The sequence below is a fragment of the Lolium rigidum genome, chromosome 6 (genome assembly GCF_022539505.1).
Source record: "Lolium rigidum isolate FL_2022 chromosome 6, APGP_CSIRO_Lrig_0.1, whole genome shotgun sequence".
Lineage (NCBI taxonomy): Eukaryota > Viridiplantae > Streptophyta > Magnoliopsida > Poales > Poaceae > Lolium > Lolium rigidum.
The window spans coordinates 92,191,913-92,210,154 of NC_061513.1; the positions used below are offsets into that span (position 1 = coordinate 92,191,913).

The following is an 18,242-nucleotide window of genomic DNA, read 5'->3' on the forward strand; positions in this document are numbered from 1 at the left end:
GAGCGCTCCGGGGGGCCGGGGATGGCGTGGGATCGCCGGATGAATTTAGGCCCAAATCCGGACGAAAAAGAGGAACCGGGGGCGCGACTGAACCGAATTACGCCGTCCGGATGGAAAAAAGGCTCGCCGGGGGCCTCGTCGGGGGACAAGTGGAGATGCTCTTAGTGAGTGGTCTAGACTCTAGATGGGCTGGCTCGATCACAGGGACACCAGCCATGTGCACCACGCCACATGACTCGCGTATGTGGCCCTTCTTCTCAGCGCCACGGGCGTTGGGCTCATCTCAGGCCCTCACCCGCTGCTCTCCCAAGCCCAGGTGCCCAGGCCGGTGCGACTAAGACGAGGTTTTATTTTCCCTAGGAGGATCTCTATTAAAAAAAAATCTACAGTGTACAAAACCCATATAATGGCGTACGAAACACGGACTAAAAACTTACAAGTTTGGACAGTCTTCCTTCAAAAGAAACTCACTGCTATCTTCACATCTCCCGTATTCCTCTCTTCAATTCCAAGCCTACATCCTATATGTAGCCGTTTCGCGGTACACATTCGCCTCAAATAGGCTTGGACCTTTAAACTGAAAATTGAAAGCTCAAACTCATAGACAAGATATTTGAACAATAATCTAGTGACCTTCCGTTCAATAATATACTAGCTTCCAACTTCTAACGAAATTAAAAGGTTGGGGCTTGGCAACTTCCTAGATAATGTAAACCTTGATCAGTCAACCAACAATTAACAGAACCTTTAGCGCAACAAACCTACGTGTGTTTCAACTGAAGAAACAAATAAATTCAGAGTTATGTAGCTACATGTTCAACTGAAGTATAGAAACTGCCGTTTCGTATTCGTTGGCGCATATGATCGAGTAAAATAGTGTTTTTCTCAACTCACTCACTAACTAACTTACTACAAAAATATAACCAAATAATAGATTTCCTTAGATCAACTACCGCTTCATATTCAGACGGGAAATAGGAGGATAGCACTCCATATGAAACTTTGAAAAGCTGAAGCCCACGCTTGCTTGTCATCGACACAGATGGCTATGGCGGTGCAAATCTGAAAAGCTTATCCGTTGCTCGATTCCGATACAAACGAATCATGGCAGCATATCTCGTGATTCGACTCTAGACGGTTGGATGCGGAAACAAAAACAAGTGACACGGTGGTAGCATGAATTACAACGACGTTGGAGCTCCTAAAGGGATGGCTCATCCACTATAAAGTTTTGTCAGATCAAAGATCGACGACGCACGAAGAAGAAGGCAAAAGGATAACAGGATGGGTAATTTGAATAGGGAGGACATACAGAGGAGGTGCATGGAAATAAAGGGTCAAGTTGTGTACATGAGTAAATAAGGGAAACTATTCAAATATTTTCACATGCTTCATCCTTTCAAAAGTCATGCACAATTAGTTAATTAGAGGAAAATCAGACAAGAGCTAGAAAAAGGTACAACACATTCGTGACCTAGCATGAAGTAGAAATAGAGTACGCCCCTTGGCATCATCAAACATGACAAACATAAGCAAGCCCCATAATTTTAGTTTACATTTTTTAGAAACATTAAAGTGTCCCAACAAAAATGGTGCATTCGTAACTAATTGTGGAACGTTCCCTCTCAAACCCAACGAGAAACTAGTTACGGAATGTTCCCTCTCAAACCCAACCCAACACATGTCCCCAAGGAGCTTCACCCGTGATCATTAGGGTCGGTGTAAGCGTTACAAGAGCTTAGGTTTCTCGTATTTGGTTTGCAAGCTTCTAAAAATGTAGGAGTACAAGAAAAACATGAAACTAATAAAATTTGTTAAGAGGCAAGAATGTCCCCGAAGAATTGTTGTATGCCATAATGGTCACACAAAAGAAAGTGAATTTTTCTAAGATCAAATAAATAATTTTTATTTTGAAACTGCATACATAATAGATCATAGGAAAGATTCTATGACTTTCGGTCCCACAGACAAAACATGCTCGGTAGAAAAATACCTAGGACTAAAATCCTCCAAATTTACATGACACTTTTTTAGGGATATGTCTCTAAACAAAGAAGCCTTGATAGATGTGTTTAAAAAAACATGTAACAAAATTTTAAAAGGAGTTGATGATGTATCCCACTAACGTACAAAATGTCAAATGCAAATATTTTGTTTTCTGAGCTACACACAATTGATAAATTATGATTTCTTTTTGAATATTTGAATCACTATACTTAGATCCACACATTTGTTATTTTTGTGTAGCCCAAAATACACATTATTTTCAGTTGGAAGTTTACACGTTTGTGGGAAACAATACTATCTACATGATAATTTATTTTTAATTTTTTCTAAAACTTAGGAATATGTTTTTCAATTAATTTTTAAAAATGGGAGCCCATGTACACTAAATCTTAGTCATGATAGACAAAAGTTAGTATCTTTTTTTAGAAACATAATACGTTTTGACGCTCACATACACGCATATATGCTCACCCCTATAAAGGAACACATGCACACCCTATGCCTATGAACATCTCCGAAAGACTGAGCCGACGGATTGGATCTTGAAATTGACGAAGTCACTACAGACGCATCGCTGTCGACGGAAGCGTCGCCTCGCAATGAATGAATATTCCACCATTATGAGACACACAGATGTTAAACCTGTGATTTGAACTCTGGTGGACTGGATGTACAACCATCCTTCTAACCAGGTTGGTTTTCACTATGATCTTTTATTTTTCGAATGTGAATGATGCAGATAAGAAGTTCAACAAGACCATGACAAGTGTCCAGCACATAAACCCATGCGTGCGAGGTGCGACTCGACACGACGCACCCACCACCAGGCAGCATCACACGCTGATCCGAACTTGAACGATCCGAGGGTAGACCACCTCGTCCAACATACACGTAGCAAAGCATCTTACGATTTGGTCTCGGGGCGTTGGCTGTTTTCAGATGAGCGGCTCCAGATATGGTCTACCCACCGGGTCGCATGATTTTGGGTCGTATAGGATTTATTTCCTTCTCAAAACCCCTCTCCGACAGGCTAGGCCCTCCATCGCTAACCCCGGTTACCTCTTTGCCAAAGCGGTGAAAGCTCCCAGCTCTTTATCCAACCGCGGTTAAACCTCTCACTTCCCGAAGGAGAAGGTGGTGCGGTGAGCGCCAGCGCTCCACTGCGCTTCCATATAGGCAGGCAGGCTGCCCTGCTCGGCGCCCGTCCCCCTTCCCATTTGTAGTAACCCACGGCCACGGCCGGGCTCTCGAACCGAGCGATCAAAAAGCAGACCGCGCGCGGCCTCGCTCTGTCATGGTCACCATGGTGAGCAAGAAGCCCTGCTGCGGCGCCGCCGCCACCACCCGGCTCTCCTCTGTCTTCTCCTCCTGCTCCTCGGGCTCCCGCATTGCCCCGTCCCGCGCGCGGAGGCACAAGAAGAAGAGGAAGGTCAAGAGCGGCGGCGCCGTCGTTGCGCCGACGACGGGGTCGTCCATCTACAGAGGCGTGTGCAGGTGAGCGGCCAGCCCTGCGGTTCGATCTTTCTTCCGTTCTTGGGTTCATCCGAAATCTTGGCTTTGTGATCCTGGTGGTTGATTTCCGAGAGGTGTTCGTCCGTCGCGTTGTAGGAACATCGGCTCGGGGAAGTACGAGGCGCACCTGTGGGACGGGCACCGCCGGAGCACGGCCCAGGAGAGGAGAGGCGGCCAAGGTGAGGCCTTTTCCTGTCCGGCCAACGCGGACAATCTGTTTTCCTTGATTATTCTCGAGTAATCTGTTCTAGTTTCATGTGCTGACATTCTTCTTGCGATTTGGCGTTCGTCCGCCTTGGAATCTGTTCGGTGGCGATACGCGTCCAATGCCTGGTGTCCCCTCTCGCTCCCATTAGTTTATCTGGGTGAGCTCAAGATCCTCCTCGCCCTTCTTGGAAAAGCTCGCGTACTTTTCATTGCCATGATTCACAAACTATTCTGCATGTATATGGTTCCAAAGTTCAGAACTTGAGAGTTGAGACGAAAATGCAATTGTGCCATTGTCCCGGGCAATGGTGCTGGCCTATTATTTTCGAATTTTGAATCGGCAACCCAGCCACTTCCTTCTTTTTCTTGGAGGGAAAAGAAGGGGTAAAGGAAAACAGAAAAGGCAGCGTCTTGGTAAAGTGGAAAAGCCCATTGTATATCTTTGTCCCCATGCATGCGTCCAAAACTGATATGCACGAAGTTTTCAGAGATTGTGTAGACGACTCTGCGTACAAGTGCAGACATTAGCTAGACGCATTGGATTAATCTGGTAGTTTCTTTGCAGGATCTTATGAGACAGAGGAGGCAGCAGCTCGCACCTACGACCTCGCGGCGCTCAAGTACTGGGGCTCGGACTGCGGGATCCTCAATTTCCCTGTAAGTTCAGTCCAGGATCACCTGTAGTAGTAATTCTGTTCAGAGTTGCAGTGAAATTCAGCTAAGATCGCCGTTGCGGTAAATGCAGATGGAGACGTACGATCAGGAGCGCGAGAGGATGCAGCGCGTGACGACGAAGGAGTACCTGGCCCAACTGAAGCGCAACAGCTGTGGCTTCGCAAGGGGCGCCTCCAAGTACAGGGGAGTTGCAAGGTGCGCATTGTATCCTCTGTGAGATTAACAACTGCGGTGACATATTTTGCATGGAAATTTCAGTTTAGCGTGTGCGATTTTGCTGCATTGTTAGCTCCCGATGATCTCGACGATGACAGCTTACTGGCGCGAATTTTGTCACCGCAGGCATCACCAGAACGACCGGTGGGAGGCGAGGATCACCTGCGCCACCGTCGGCGGGCAGTGCGTCTACCTGGGCTCGTTCGGTGCGTTTCTCTCTGTCCTTCAAACAGTAGATTCCAGTACCAGAGAACACACGCACACAGATCAATGGAGTAGCAGCTGTTCTTCACTGGTGAAGAGTAAAGACCAAGTATCTGAAAGGTGTCGCTGTTTTTGTTGCGTTTCCCTCTGCAGCTACCGAGGAAGAGGCGGCCAGAGCCTACGACCTGGCGGCGGTACAGCTCCGCGGCTTCGGCGCCGTCACCAACTTCGACGTCGACTACTACATGGACCCATGCCAGGACATGGCGGCGCATCCGTCGGCGCCACTGCTCCTGCAGCCCAAGGACGAACCCGAGCACGCCGCGCCGCCCGCCCCGGTGCTCCGTGACGACGTCGACGACGTGGACCGCGCCGTCGCGGAGGTACTGGAGGCGCTCTGCGTGGACCGCGCCGACTTCGAGGCCAGGTACAGCCTGCCCCGCCACCGGTGCTGGCCGTCATCGGACAACGACGACGTGCGAGACCTGCCGAGGGACGTGGGCTTCGAGGATGACATCGAGAGCGTGTTCTTCGACGACACACCCGGAACCGCCACCGCGCCTACCAATGTGGCAGTGATCTCCTGCGCAGCCGCCACGATCAGCTCGTCGGCGCTAGGCCGCTGTTGGTGATCGGTGCTGGTGCCGGTGTATCCTCCGTTCGTGTAAGTACGTGTCCGTGGCTCAGGCTCGTAGTCGCTGGCAGTGGAGTGCCAAGGCAGGGGTAATCTCTTTTTTTGGGCTGTAAATATCTCTGGTCAAGTACCAAATGCGGCTAATTTTGGCGAGCAGATTAAGTGACAGTGACGACGTTGTGTCCGGCCGCTTGCCGGTTCCTTGTAACACGAGCAAGTGGGAGAACTGGAGAAGGCCGGCTCGAGCTTTTGATTTGAAACTTTCGGTATTTGCACCTTGTCGCCTAACGATCGATACATTGCTCGCTCGGTCATGTTGATTTGACACGAGCCTGTGCAGGTGCCTAGGTTAATGCTTCGGGGTGATCACGCATAAGATTTTGTCGCCTGACAGGCACCGTCGCTGTTTTCTTCAGCTACAAAATGAGAGGGAAAAAATCGATCGCGTAGGTTCCTGTGCAAACGTTCATTAACGGTCCATCCATTTCAAACATCAAATGTGTCTCTATTTTAATTCATCTGTATCGGGATTCTTGTATGTCTACTTTCTCTGTTTGGTTCATAAACGGCACGATGCATTTGGTCTCCGGTGCCAAATCTTTCTTTTCCCTATTTCAACCAAATTGGCCAAACATATGAATGGAAAATTATACTATTGCAACCAAATTAATTTAAACAATATACATCCAATAAACAATATGGTTCACAAGCAATGTAATCCACCAAATGACCAAATAAACAACATACTATAGAACAACAAAAGAAGGTGGCATGACTACTTTTGGCATGTTAATGCTCGCTAGTGCTCAATTAGATCGGCTTGAAGTCAGACGTGAACGTGGCGATTACGGAGCTCATCATGTATATGAAGGAACTCCTCAAACGATAATGCACCGGCTCAACCAAATCACCCTAAAATTGCCACCCTTGGTAATGGAGGCCTTCATCACACTCATCCTCAACGATCATGTTACGCATAGTCACACAAGCGGTCATCACCTACCACATCGTCTCAACACTTCATGTTGTAACAAGACGACAAATAATAGCCCACCGAGATTGGAAAACACCTAATACCCACTCCATATCTTTCCTACAAGCCTATTGTTGTTTGGCAAACCTTTTTTTTTCTCTCTTCTTCAGGTGCACGGATTATCTTCACAAGTATGGACCAATCATGATAGATGTCATCAACTAGATAAATATGGCTTGTCGTACGCATTTTCATTGATCTCATAGTGAACCATTGGAGCATTGTCTTCTACACAGACAAAATCTCAACTCATAATAACAACATTTCAGCTCAACATAATCTCAACAGACACAGGCTAAAAAACAACATCTTAACTCAGAATATCTCAACAGACACACCAAACACATGATAGAATTCTTAGCCCAACTTAGCTAGGGTCTGCTTGTATGAGGATAGATAGAGAATATGTGTTAGCCTGGGCTAGCAAACACACCCTTAGTTTCATGAAACCTACAATAGGGATAGATTGACAGATCGTTATTAGAGCATCTCCAGTCACGTTCACTAAAACGTTTTCAAAGGGATTTGGGGGCCGGATGTTTGACCAGCCCCAACTGCGCGCCCAAAGCTCTTTTCGATCCAACGTGGTCCAATATGGTGTCTAGCGCCCCGAGCCCATCCCCGCCATGCAGGGGATGCTGCGGGGAGCCGTACGCAATTAAAGCAACACGATGACTGGCGGGCCCGTCTCGTCAGCGACACGAACCGAAGCGATGAAACTTTGCCTTAATGGTGATGACAGTTTCCAAGACGGAGCAGGCGAGACATCCCATCGGCGCTCGTGCCCGAGAGGAAGCCAACGAGGAGCAGTGGTGCCGCGTCGTCGACGTCTCCATCCAACGAACGCCGATAAAGGAGACGGGCCACCGCTTCTTCGCGGAGGAGCGACAACGGCTCCTCAAGGATGCAATAGAACGCCGAGCTCGTTTTGCGGGGCTCCGGAGGATGCGACGGCTCCGAGTGGCGGCGGAGAAGCGGAAGAGGGAGGGAGGCGACGACAGGGCAGGGCCGTCAAGCGTCCCAAAGGATGGCGAGTAGGTTAGCGTAGATCAGCTAGCTGTTCTCATACAAAATTGTAAAATATAATCAAATTTATATGAATATTTTTATTTCCGTACCGTTTAAATTTATCGTATATGGGGGATGCGGCCGGAAACGGTCATCCCTCAAAAATAATAACACCTTGTGGCATCCTCCAAACGCTCGATTTGGCGATTTTTTTCGAACGGTGTTTGAAAGACGCGATTAAAGATGCTCTAGACTTTAGGCAACAGCTGAGGGCTAGAACATTTGTATGTTTGTGTCAACGCTTCGGCACAGTTTGAACGGAAACTCGATCGGTCGATGCATTGCATTCACACGAGGATGGATCATCTCGTACTCCTATATTAGTTGCTGCTCGTCGACCGACACATTCTTCATGAAAGAGACGTGAGGAGGGGCCGGTCTACAGCTAGCGCCTTCAGTTGCAAGCAAGAAATTTGGTCGTGCATGCGGTTGCCGGTGCTCAACTCGATCTTGATTATTTTATAGTTGGTTGCTCTCCCAAAGTCCCAAGTTTCCATGAAACATTCTGAATCGCCAGCGCATCGAATTGCCAACTGTACTAAGATCCATCCTATATTTTTCCTATAAAAAAAGCTCTATTTGTATATTTGTCGAACAGAGGTGGCAAGAGCATGCTTGAGCATGAAGTAGCTTCTTGCCGAGGCTCCTATACCATGTTTGTTTTGCGAGTTGCGACTGGGTGATATGTAAGGTCCTCGATCGTTTTCTAGGCATAATTTTTTCATGTGTATGCCTCCTTTTTTTTATGGAACCATGTGTATGCCAATTGTAGGACATCGGAGCAAAATATGAAGAGCGTCCAAGCAGTGACAGGAAGGCCGAAACTAATCGAACAATAGACCCACATACTACCTTTGTTCTAGGTTAATTAACGCGCAGTAGCTAGCATATATTTCGCGTCGATTATATTCGAACGGAGGGAGTAGTTCCCACCAAATCGGAAGGACCGGACATGCCGAACCTAACATCTATGACTTCATGTTCCTAAATAAATACACTTATTTTAGAATGAAGGGGGTATGCGTTTATAAGGTCTGCATAAAGTTTATAAGACATCATAAAAACTATGTATTCATATTTAAGAGAAGTTTCTAGTGATATAGCTTTTGTGGCATATGACATATTACCTCCGTTCCGAAATGTTACACCTTTTAGAAAGTAATTTTACTTTCTAAAAAGGTTTACATTTCGGGATAGCGGTAGTATATGTTTTGAGCAAATGATAGTTATCTTTTGTTCTTTAAATACTCACGGGTCAAAGCTTGGAATTTGGGACCCACCTTCATCTGATCCCAAAATCTGAGCTGCCAGATTCCCATCCATTACCCATCTGAGTTATTACTATTACCCAAAATAACCTCCAAATCAATCCACGCACGATCCATCTATTTATAAGTAGAGCCTTGTGTTTTATCGATCTCAGCCCGCATTCCACCATCTTTACATCATCCTTGTTCTAGGATCATCCATTTGTACCAAACCTACATCACATGACAACCGGGGCTCTGGTAATTTGTCAAATATATATGTAGGCACAATCTCCTTAACAATGGTATTCAAATACACTTAACAAACTCAACTCCATACATGGAGAGTTCCAAATAACATGGATGTATTTTTTTCCAAACTCAGTCCATGGTTTCAATTTTGGCAAAAGTGTCTGAACCCCAGATTTAACCTCAACTTTCGTTTCCAAATGCATAACGGAGATATGGGTTGTCTACTTGTCTTCAAACCTCTTGTTTCCCTTGTGTGGTCCTTCCATCCCTCCTTCATTGTCGTTTGAGGCATCCTTCGTACATCCTCATTTCCAACATGCAATGTGTGATATTGGCTTTGCTCTAATCCTACTTTTACTATCATACCACCAGATTCTAGCTAGTTATCTAGACTTATCGGTTTACATGTTATCCAATAAGTTATGCTTGCACTTTCTCTAAAGCCCCAAAGTATAAGTGGCTAGTTGATGTTCAATTTTGCTAAGAACACATCAATCAAGTATCATCTCAAAAGCAACCACTTACTTTCACGACCAGTCCCGGCCACCTTCTTCCATCACCTAAACCCCAAGGAACACAATTTTTAGAATGGGCCATCCACATTGTAGTTTTAACTTCGAGATGTTTGGATCGGTCGTAAATTTGTGTGCCCACCCATGTGTTAGTTCCACTGAGACCTAAATACATGTCGCCACAACAAAATTATAACAATTCCAAGCAAGCCTTAACTTTTTTTATAAGATCATCGACCACGCACCATCCTTGGGTGCACCATTGTTAATTTGAAGTCCTGAAGTGGAAGGTAGTAGACGTTGGGTAAGACCGTACGTTCAAGCTTGTCATGTCATATGAGCTGCAATGTGGCTAAGACCTAACGATCAAACCGTACTCGCTCTATTCTAAATTCATGTTTTAGTTTGGTCAAAAGTCAAACTTGCTAAATTTTAACCAAGTTCGAGAAAAAAATGATATAAATGCATACTTCATGATGGTTCTAATAAAAATAGAAGTAGTGTGAGGCTCGTGTGCTGCTCTCATGGACGGCACCTGGGCAAACCCTAGCCGCTACCAAAGAGCTCCTCTCCGGTGTAGATCCTTGCCGCCGCCGGCCTCGTCCGTATCAGTGGCAGGCCCCCAGCGTCGAAGGAGCTGGGGGGCAGATCACGACGACGACATTCAAACGTGGCTGGGGTGGCGCGAGCACCCTCCCGTCGAGCGCGGAGGCTGGGGCGGAGTCCTCTGGTCGAGGTAGCGGTGCTGGTCCACTTCCTTGACGATGCACTTTGGTGCGATCCTTCGGAAGAGGCAGTGTTGTGTATCTTGGGTCCCATCGAGATCCTCCGCCCATGATCTGTCAGCCTAGTTCCGGTGGGTCTGGTGGCCAGTGAAGGCCGGTGGTGTGGGGACTGCCGCCCTAGCTTGGAATAATGGGGGTTTGGTCCTAGGATCCCTCTCACGCCACGGTAAAGATCTGCTTGATGCATGTCTTCATTGATGGTCGAAAAGTGTCGAGTTTCAGAAGGCTTTACCAACGATCTCCAATGGATGACATGCCTAGAGATTGCCGGATCAGATAGGATTCATTCGTGTGCAACCATGATTTTCTGACCGTTTAGTTTTAGGGGGAGCGATGCGAAGCTTCGTAGTCTGTTGCCATCATGGAACATGTCTTCAGTACCATGGTGACATCAGTCACGGAGAATGGCATGGAAGGCGACATCTGATGACTAGTAATGGTGGTTTGAGTCCTCATGGAGATGAGGTTTGGCTTGGTGATCCGTGACTTGGGGCAGCGATATCGACAAGTGTTGGCGACATCATAAGAGAAATTCAGATTCTAAACTTGCAGGGTGAAAAACCAAGGTCTGGCCTTAATTGGTTGTGCTTGTCGATGTTCTTGTTGAAGCCATTATTTTGTGATTGTGGTTTTTCTCCTCGGTAAAAAGCGATGACGACACTTGTGCACTGTTCCGTTCTTTGAGGCGTCGTTTTTGGAGAATATGGATTTCTAGTGTTGTACGGGTGATGTTTGGTTTGCTGTTACAAGTAATAGATCACCATAGCAGAACTTTATCTTTTGTGTAACTTTTTTTTTGCTGTGTGCATCCCTATTGCTATTAGGGCACGGCATTGTTGCAGAGACGGGTGTAATTGGTATCTTCACGATATCAATATATTCCCTTTATCGAGAAAATGAGTTTTAGATAAAAATACTAATATATGAAATCCTATGTACTACTGTAGAAAATAAATATCGAATCATATTAGTGGAGTCTAGCCGACGAGCCCCCCACACAGTGGAAGGAACTAGGAAGGTGTCCATGCGGCTTCGGCGTCGGGCCGACTGACTGGGCGCGGTGTAAAGGCCACGTGAGAAGGAGTGGGCCTCCGCCCATCTATATTCGAACCGACACTCTGCACCGCACCGCACTGCACGACAGCCCCAGAGACTCCTCTCGCATCCGAGCGGTTCCAAGCTCCAACTCTTCGCCGAGATCAGGAGGAGGATCCCGCTGCGGAGCCGAGCGAGCCCGTCGTCGCCGTCTCGGTGAGCGCCGCCGCCTCTAGCTTCTCCCCTAACCACCCTTCCCGGCCTCAAATCCCGTCGCGTAGCCCGCGGATCTGATCGGCTCTGCCGATTCGATCGATCCGGCAGCGCGTATATCTTCTGAGGTGGATCGCGCGAACCTGCTCGTGATTGCCTTCGTTACCGCGTCGCTTCGACGCTGTCGAATCTGTTCGCGCCGTTGCTTTCCGCCTCGCGAATCCGATTCGATTCCGCTGCCTGCGCGCGCTGTAGCCCTTTATGTAGATCGGCGAGGCCCGGTTCCGAGATTCGGGGATCTCGTAGCGCGCGCTCCATGCATGATCCATCCATTCCTGCTGAATTCTGTTTCCGGGCGCTCCGCTCGGGAACTAGTTTTTGTGGAGGGTCGCGGATGGATCATACTGAGTCGGTCTGTGTAGATCTCTGGGGCTGCCTGGTTAAACCTTCTCATTTTTGCTATTTTGTTGTTGGGGGGAGCAGGAGGAGAGATGGGGCTCACGTTCGGCAAGCTGTTCAGCCGCCTCTTCGCCAAGAAGGAGATGAGGATTCTCATGGTTGGTCTTGACGCCGCTGGTAAGACCACCATCCTCTACAAGCTCAAGCTCGGAGAGATCGTCACCACCATCCCGACCATCGGTAAGTGTTCTCTGCATTCCTCTGCTTCTGCTTTGCCCGCTGTAGTAAATTCGTTCTAATAGGAATTAGCTACATAGCACGTTTGTTTACAGAAATGCAAACATGAGTCATATCTAGTGAGCTCTGCTACTGTAATGTGGATATCTAGCTTCTTCTCAACTTGAAACCTGTACGTGCGATAAGACATGTAGGATCTCACTTCGGTTTAAGCTAGGAATCGACAGTTACAGCCAGCTGGGGTTCACTTTTCATTATTGAAATAAATCTATTTTGGAAATTTGCAGGATTTAACGTTGAGACTGTCGAATACAAGAACATCAGCTTCACTGTTTGGGATGTGGGGGGCCAAGACAAGGTAAGAAAATCCATTCATTATTTACTTGTTATGTCGGCTGGGGAAATCACGTCACCCCTTTTGTTCGCATGCTAGCTCCCCTCCTGCAATTGATGTTGCTAAAATCCATAATACTTCTGTGGCCATGAACAGAAATTCATGTGCGTTCAACTTATTCTTGCATTGTTTTCTACATCAACACAGATCAGGCCCCTGTGGAGGCACTACTTCCAGAACACGCAGGGACTCATCTTTGTTGTTGACAGCAATGATAGGGAGCGTGTTGTTGAGGCCAGAGATGAGCTCCACAGGATGCTCAATGAGGTATTGCGGTCACGTGGTTTCAGTTCTTCCGAAGTTTTCCACCTTCCAGCACTGCTTAAATCATAAAGATGCTGATAGAACATTTAGCTTTCGTTTCCAGTATCTGTTAACGAATATCTAATTTTTGGGATATCTTCCTGTGATATAGGACGAGCTGCGTGATGCTGTGTTACTTGTATTTGCAAACAAACAAGATCTTCCTAATGCCATGAATGCAGCTGAAATCACTGACAAGCTTGGTCTGCACTCCCTTCGCCAGCGGCACTGGTACACACATTATTTCAGAAGCTCTTTACCTTCTAGTAATAGCTTTATCAAAGATGCCCTTGGTGTTCTGCAATATTGCAGAAAATTTTCTACACTGATTGTAAGAACCTTTAATGTCATAGTTAGGAAGGATCCTTATTTCAGGAATCATATAGGCTGGGGATAATGAATGTTGCATACGCATAATTCACACTTTATTGTTTAGTTATCAAATGTATCTTGAGCTGAATTTTCGAACCCCTCTGGTGCTACACTACTTGTCCTCTAAGATAATTGTTAATGTCACTGTCTGTCTTTTTTGATTCGTAAGGTGAGATATGCTGGTGCCTAATATAAATTATTTCCTGGGGTGCAGGTACATTCAGAGCACTTGTGCCACATCTGGTGAAGGATTGTACGAGGGACTTGACTGGCTCTCCAACAACATTGCCAACAAGGTACGTTAACCTCAAGTTGTCACTTTTCATTCAGCACATATTTTGTGCTCTGCTGAATGCTGAAATGATATGGCCCTTAGTTGCTGAAATAAGCAGAACCAACTAATACACGACACACGGCACCTGCTATTCATTACATCTGCCGAATGCAGTTTTGGGTCCTCAGTGGTTAAATTGGGGCATTAGGCACAGAACGAAATTGAACAATATCACAGAACCACTCTTGTTCTATGGTACCTTGACAAGATTGTTTAGCATCACACACCAGTATCAGAAGCGATTGATGACGTCTTCTTTTCATTTGTTTCCACAGGCTTGAAGTGTCTCCACAACGCTTCCAGGAACCTCTGGCTGTGTGAAGAACTCACTGCTACCATTTTTGTGATATATAAATATATACACTCTACAACAGATAGTATGTATGCTTATGTGACAGAAGCTCTCCTTGGAGTGGGCTAGTATCAGGTTGTTTCTTCGTGTGGGTATTATCAGCGTTTCTGTTCGGTTTTACAAGGTTTACTGTGTCAACCGTGTGTATGTTTTTGAGATATAGTAAAATTGAGGCGTGGTGCCAAATATTCGATCAGTTCAGTACCGTGGATGGTGCAAATTGTTAGCCTATGATGTGAGCGCTGTTTTCACTAGTTCTGTATTATGATCCTTAGTTACTTTGGATCTGGTTTCATCTATGCTTTTGTGCCAGCTGATTGTATATTTTTGGAAATCCACTCAAGTACTCACTAATGGGTAAAACTACATAAGTTCCACCCCGAATTTTTTTTTCCTCATATCTTTGATCATACAAGCTCCATATAAAGTCCAATTTCAAACCATAATGTTACAAAATTTAATGTTTGGACAAAAGCATTTAAAGAAATTGAAATCCATATTTGAACATTTTCATATTCAAATTCATTTGTATTTTGCCCAATAGATTGCATATGTACGTACTCGGTTCATCTATACCTCTCCGATCAAAATTGCACTGCTTTGGTGCACTGGTCTATTGTGAGTCTCTTATGCCAGACTCTAGTGATGGGGGCCGATGACAACGGTGCGTTGTTGGCTTGCTCTAGTGGTTGTACTTGTTGCTAGGTTGTCCAATGGTCTATTTTTATTTTTTATTATTTTTAAGATTCTTTAGACCGCTTTTGATAGATTGGCATAATTTTTTGCTTTTTTTTAACATCTCATATGATATCCCCCAAACCTGCTCAATGACAGATTTTTTTTAAAAAAAATATAAGGCTCAAAAGTCTGATTTTAAATTAACAATGCCATCAATCGGCCAGGATTGCAACTATAGTACCAACAAAATGAAAAAAGAAAAACAGCGATCTGAGGTTACCAGCTTACAAGACAACAAAGAAGGGAAGCAAGCTACACTACACTAGCACCACTAGAGAAAGAGCTTAAACTCATGGCTGAAGCGCATTCCTTTGTTGCAAGGGTGCGGCGTTGAGATCGACCCAAGCACACCCATAACCGGTGAAACGTGGTTGTTTTTATGTCTCAAGATATTAAAGGGAGGAGAATCAACCTGAGGTTGAGAGGAAGCTAACATAAATATATGACTCACCTGGTTGTGTCGATTTGACAGCAACGGTGCTTAAATGATCGTAAAGTCATATACAATACAAGGCGCCTGTGGTGACTTCGTCAATTTCAAGATCCAATCCGCCAGCTCAGTCTTCCGGAGGTACTCATAGGGGTAGGGTGTGCGTGTATGCGTTCATAGGGGTGAGTGTATGCGCGTGTATGTGGGCGTCTACGTTTGTACTGTGTTTCTCAAAAAAAAAAAATACATGGTGATTAGATAGATGCTTAAACATTTGTTAAGCATCAATGCTTATTTTTATAGAAAAGATGCTTAGAAAAAGCACCGGCTCTAATAAGAATCTCAATTTAATTTTGTAAGCACCTCTTTAAACATCTTGTATTGTATTTGTATATGTCGTGAAACGCCGTCAAATGCTTCGCCCTAAGATGTTTGCTAAAACTTACAATAGGGATAGCTAGACAGATCGTTGTTATTTATTTGTTAGGTTCAGACTTCAGGCAAAAACTACAAGGATCGATCAATCGTTTGTACGTCTGTGTCAACGCTTCGGCAAAGTTTGAACAGAAACTCACGATCGGTGCAGCCGTGCAGTGGTTCACACATTTACATGCATGCACATGAGGATCATTTCGTATTTTAGTTGCTGCTTGTCGACCGACACATTCTTCATGAAAGAGACGTGAGGAGGGGCCGGCCTACTACAGCTAGATCCTTCAGTTGCAAGCAAGAAATTTGGCCATGCTCGTGCGGATGCAAGATCTTAACATTTGTTTATTTTTAGTTGGTTGCTCTCCGTGAAACATTGCGAATCGCCAGCGCATTCGAGCCTGCCAAGTCTACTGAGATCCAAACTATTTTCCTATAAGAAGACTCGTATTTGTATACATTTTGAACAGAAGTGGCACGAGCGTGCTTGAGCATGAAGTAGCTTCTTGTCGAGGCTGGAGGCTGCTATACCATGTTTGGTTCGCGAGTTGCGACTGGGTGCTACACGTCCTCGATCGTTTCCTACGAATTATTCTTCCATGTGTGTATGCCTCCTTTTTTATATAGAACCATGTGTATCCCATTGGTAGGGCATCGGAGCAAAATATGAAGAGCGTCCAAGCAGGAAGGCCGAAACTAATCCGACGGTAGACCCACATAGTTCCCACAAAATCCGAAGGACGGATCCACCTCATCTGATCCCAAAATTTGAGCCGCCGAATTCCCATCCATGACGCATATCAGTTATTATTATTACTAGGCGAATACCCGTGCTTTGCTACGGGTTATTTTTTCCGTAATATATCACTACAATACATGTAAAAATTCACGTGTATGACAAAGATAATCACAAGATACTCTAAAACCGATAAGATTCTACTTCACTTTAAGTATTTTCGACAACCATTATAATTGATATCGTGTAAATATGAAATAAGCGCTTGACTAATTATTTTTTATTAACTAATATCTACTCCTCGATGCCAGTTAGATATAATCGTACAATGTTAGATATATTTGCTTCTTCATTTTCAGGATAATTGAGCAAGTGTATCAAAATTCTTTCACAACTTGTAACCATCTAGCACAATAATATTTATCATTAGCATGTACATTTCATGTGAAAGAATAAAAAAATGAGCAATTTAGAATACCCACCTTGCATATTGTATGAACCAATTATTAGCATTCCATGAGAGTATAATGTTAAAAAAAATACTACACGTGCCTTGCCACAGAAAAAGAAGTTAATAGATGTGCATGAGTTACAATATTTAGTCAAATGCATCGAGAACGCCATATGCTAAGTTTGGACCAATGTGAATGTATTTATTTTTGTCCCTCCCATCGGCCACCATGGCGGTTTGTAATATCATTCCAGTATACAACCCACCACATCTTTCTCTAATTACCCTCTGAAAGGATAAAGATGCCGCCTAAAGGCGGGTAAATAGGCGGTTTAAAACTTTTACGAATATGGCTTAACAAATGCGGAATAAAACTAGCGTTTAATTTGCTGAGCACAAAACCTATATAACTAGGGTTCACCTATGTGCACCAACAACTTAGGCTAAGCATACAAGCAACTATGTGATATCAAGATATATAACTTCAAACACGAAGGCTATCATAAAGTAAAGTGCATAAGTAAAGAGCTCGGGTATAGGAATAACCGAGGTGACGCGGAGACGACGATGTATCCCGAAGTTCACACTCTTGCGAGTGCTACTCTCCGTTGGAACGTTGTGGAGGACAAAGCACTCCAAACACCACGAAGGCCTCACCGTATTCTTCTCGAGAATTCCCACCAAAAGAGATGTCCTCGATCCACTATGGGACCTTGAGGGTGGTTACTGAACCCGCACAAAGCTTGGACCTATCTCCACAATTTAATTGGAGGCTTCCAATAAATTGCCACAACGGTGTTACCCTTGAAGAATATCCACAACTTCATTGGAGTCCCCTAGAACACCACAAAGACCACTAAGCCGTCTAGGGTCCAAAGACCCAAGAGAAACAAGCTTCGGGAATAGTCTCCTGAAGGTAATACCTCACAAACTTTCACCTCCACGTATCACCGCGGAGAACTCAAATCGATGCACCAAATGCAATGGCAAGAACACCACAAAGATGCTCAAATCCTTCTCTCTCAAAGTCCAACAAAGCTACAACATCTATTGAGGAAATAAGAGAGGAAGACCAAATAGGAGGAGTAACACCAAATTTCTCCAAGATCTAGATCTAGTGGATTCCTTCATAGAGAGAGGGATTTGATTTGGTCAATATGTTGATATAGATCTCCTCTCTCTTTTCCCTCAAATAGGGGCAAGAATCAATGGAGGAATTAGAGAGATATGAAGCTTCTCAAGGTCAACAATGGAGTAGAGAGAGTAGAGGAAGCAACCAACCCTTGGGGAAGAAAGGGGACCTTTTATAGGTCCACCCCACCAAATATGACTGTTACAACAATTTTAGACCAGAGACTCTGGTCTAGGACCGGAGTCCCCCCCCCCCAGAGTCTTCGGGCTTCCCGGGACCGGAATCTCCGGCCTCAGACAGGAATCTCCGGCCTAGGACTTGAAACTCCGGCCTCA

General features: G+C 45.2%; 2 protein-coding genes across 3 annotated transcripts; both read left to right on the top strand.

The window, feature by feature from the left end:
* The first annotated feature begins 3,310 nt into the window (after window positions 1-3,310).
* Window positions 3,311-5,453, top strand: LOC124662957 (ethylene-responsive transcription factor WRI1-like). The gene is made up of 6 exons (XM_047200730.1): window positions 3,311-3,501; window positions 3,616-3,698; window positions 4,292-4,383; window positions 4,472-4,596; window positions 4,744-4,849; window positions 4,932-5,453. Exons 1-6 carry the CDS (start codon window positions 3,311-3,313, stop codon window positions 5,451-5,453), a joined length of 1,119 nt encoding a protein of 372 aa, XP_047056686.1.
* A 6,134-nt stretch (window positions 5,454-11,587) lies between these two features.
* On the top strand, window positions 11,588-14,185 carry LOC124659820 (ADP-ribosylation factor 2-like). Of its 2 annotated transcripts, XM_047197626.1 has the most exons (7): window positions 11,588-11,603; window positions 12,084-12,239; window positions 12,524-12,594; window positions 12,778-12,897; window positions 13,046-13,164; window positions 13,520-13,601; window positions 13,915-14,185. In XM_047197626.1, the coding sequence occupies exons 2-7, from the start codon at window positions 12,092-12,094 to the stop codon at window positions 13,918-13,920; spliced, it is 546 nt and encodes a 181-aa protein (XP_047053582.1). In that variant the 5' UTR covers window positions 11,588-11,603; window positions 12,084-12,091; the 3' UTR covers window positions 13,921-14,185. The 2 variants fall into 2 exon arrangements, with proteins under 2 accessions (XP_047053582.1, XP_047053581.1); XM_047197625.1 differs by lacking the exon at window positions 13,915-14,185 and having other exon boundaries at window positions 13,520-13,610.
* The last annotated feature ends 4,057 nt before the right edge of the window (window positions 14,186-18,242 follow it).

Bases quoted from the DNA above. Each gene is read 5' to 3' on its own strand.
- LOC124662957 (XM_047200730.1), top strand. From the start codon at position 3,311: ATGGTGAGCAAGAAGCCCTGCTGCGGCGCCGCCGCCACCACCCGGCTC. The intron at 3,699-4,291 runs GTGAGGCCTTTT...GTTTCTTTGCAG, and splicing joins GGAGAGGAGAGGCGGCCAAG to GATCTTATGAGACAGAGGAG. The intron at 4,850-4,931 runs GTAGATTCCAGT...GTAAAGACCAAG, and splicing joins TTCTCTCTGTCCTTCAAACA to TATCTGAAAGGTGTCGCTGT.
- LOC124659820 (XM_047197625.1), top strand. From the start codon at position 12,092: ATGGGGCTCACGTTCGGCAAGCTGTTCAGCCGCCTCTTCGCCAAGAAG. The intron at 12,898-13,045 runs GTATTGCGGTCA...CCTGTGATATAG, and splicing joins TCCACAGGATGCTCAATGAG to GACGAGCTGCGTGATGCTGT. The intron at 13,165-13,519 runs GTACACACATTA...CCTGGGGTGCAG, and splicing joins TCCCTTCGCCAGCGGCACTG to GTACATTCAGAGCACTTGTG.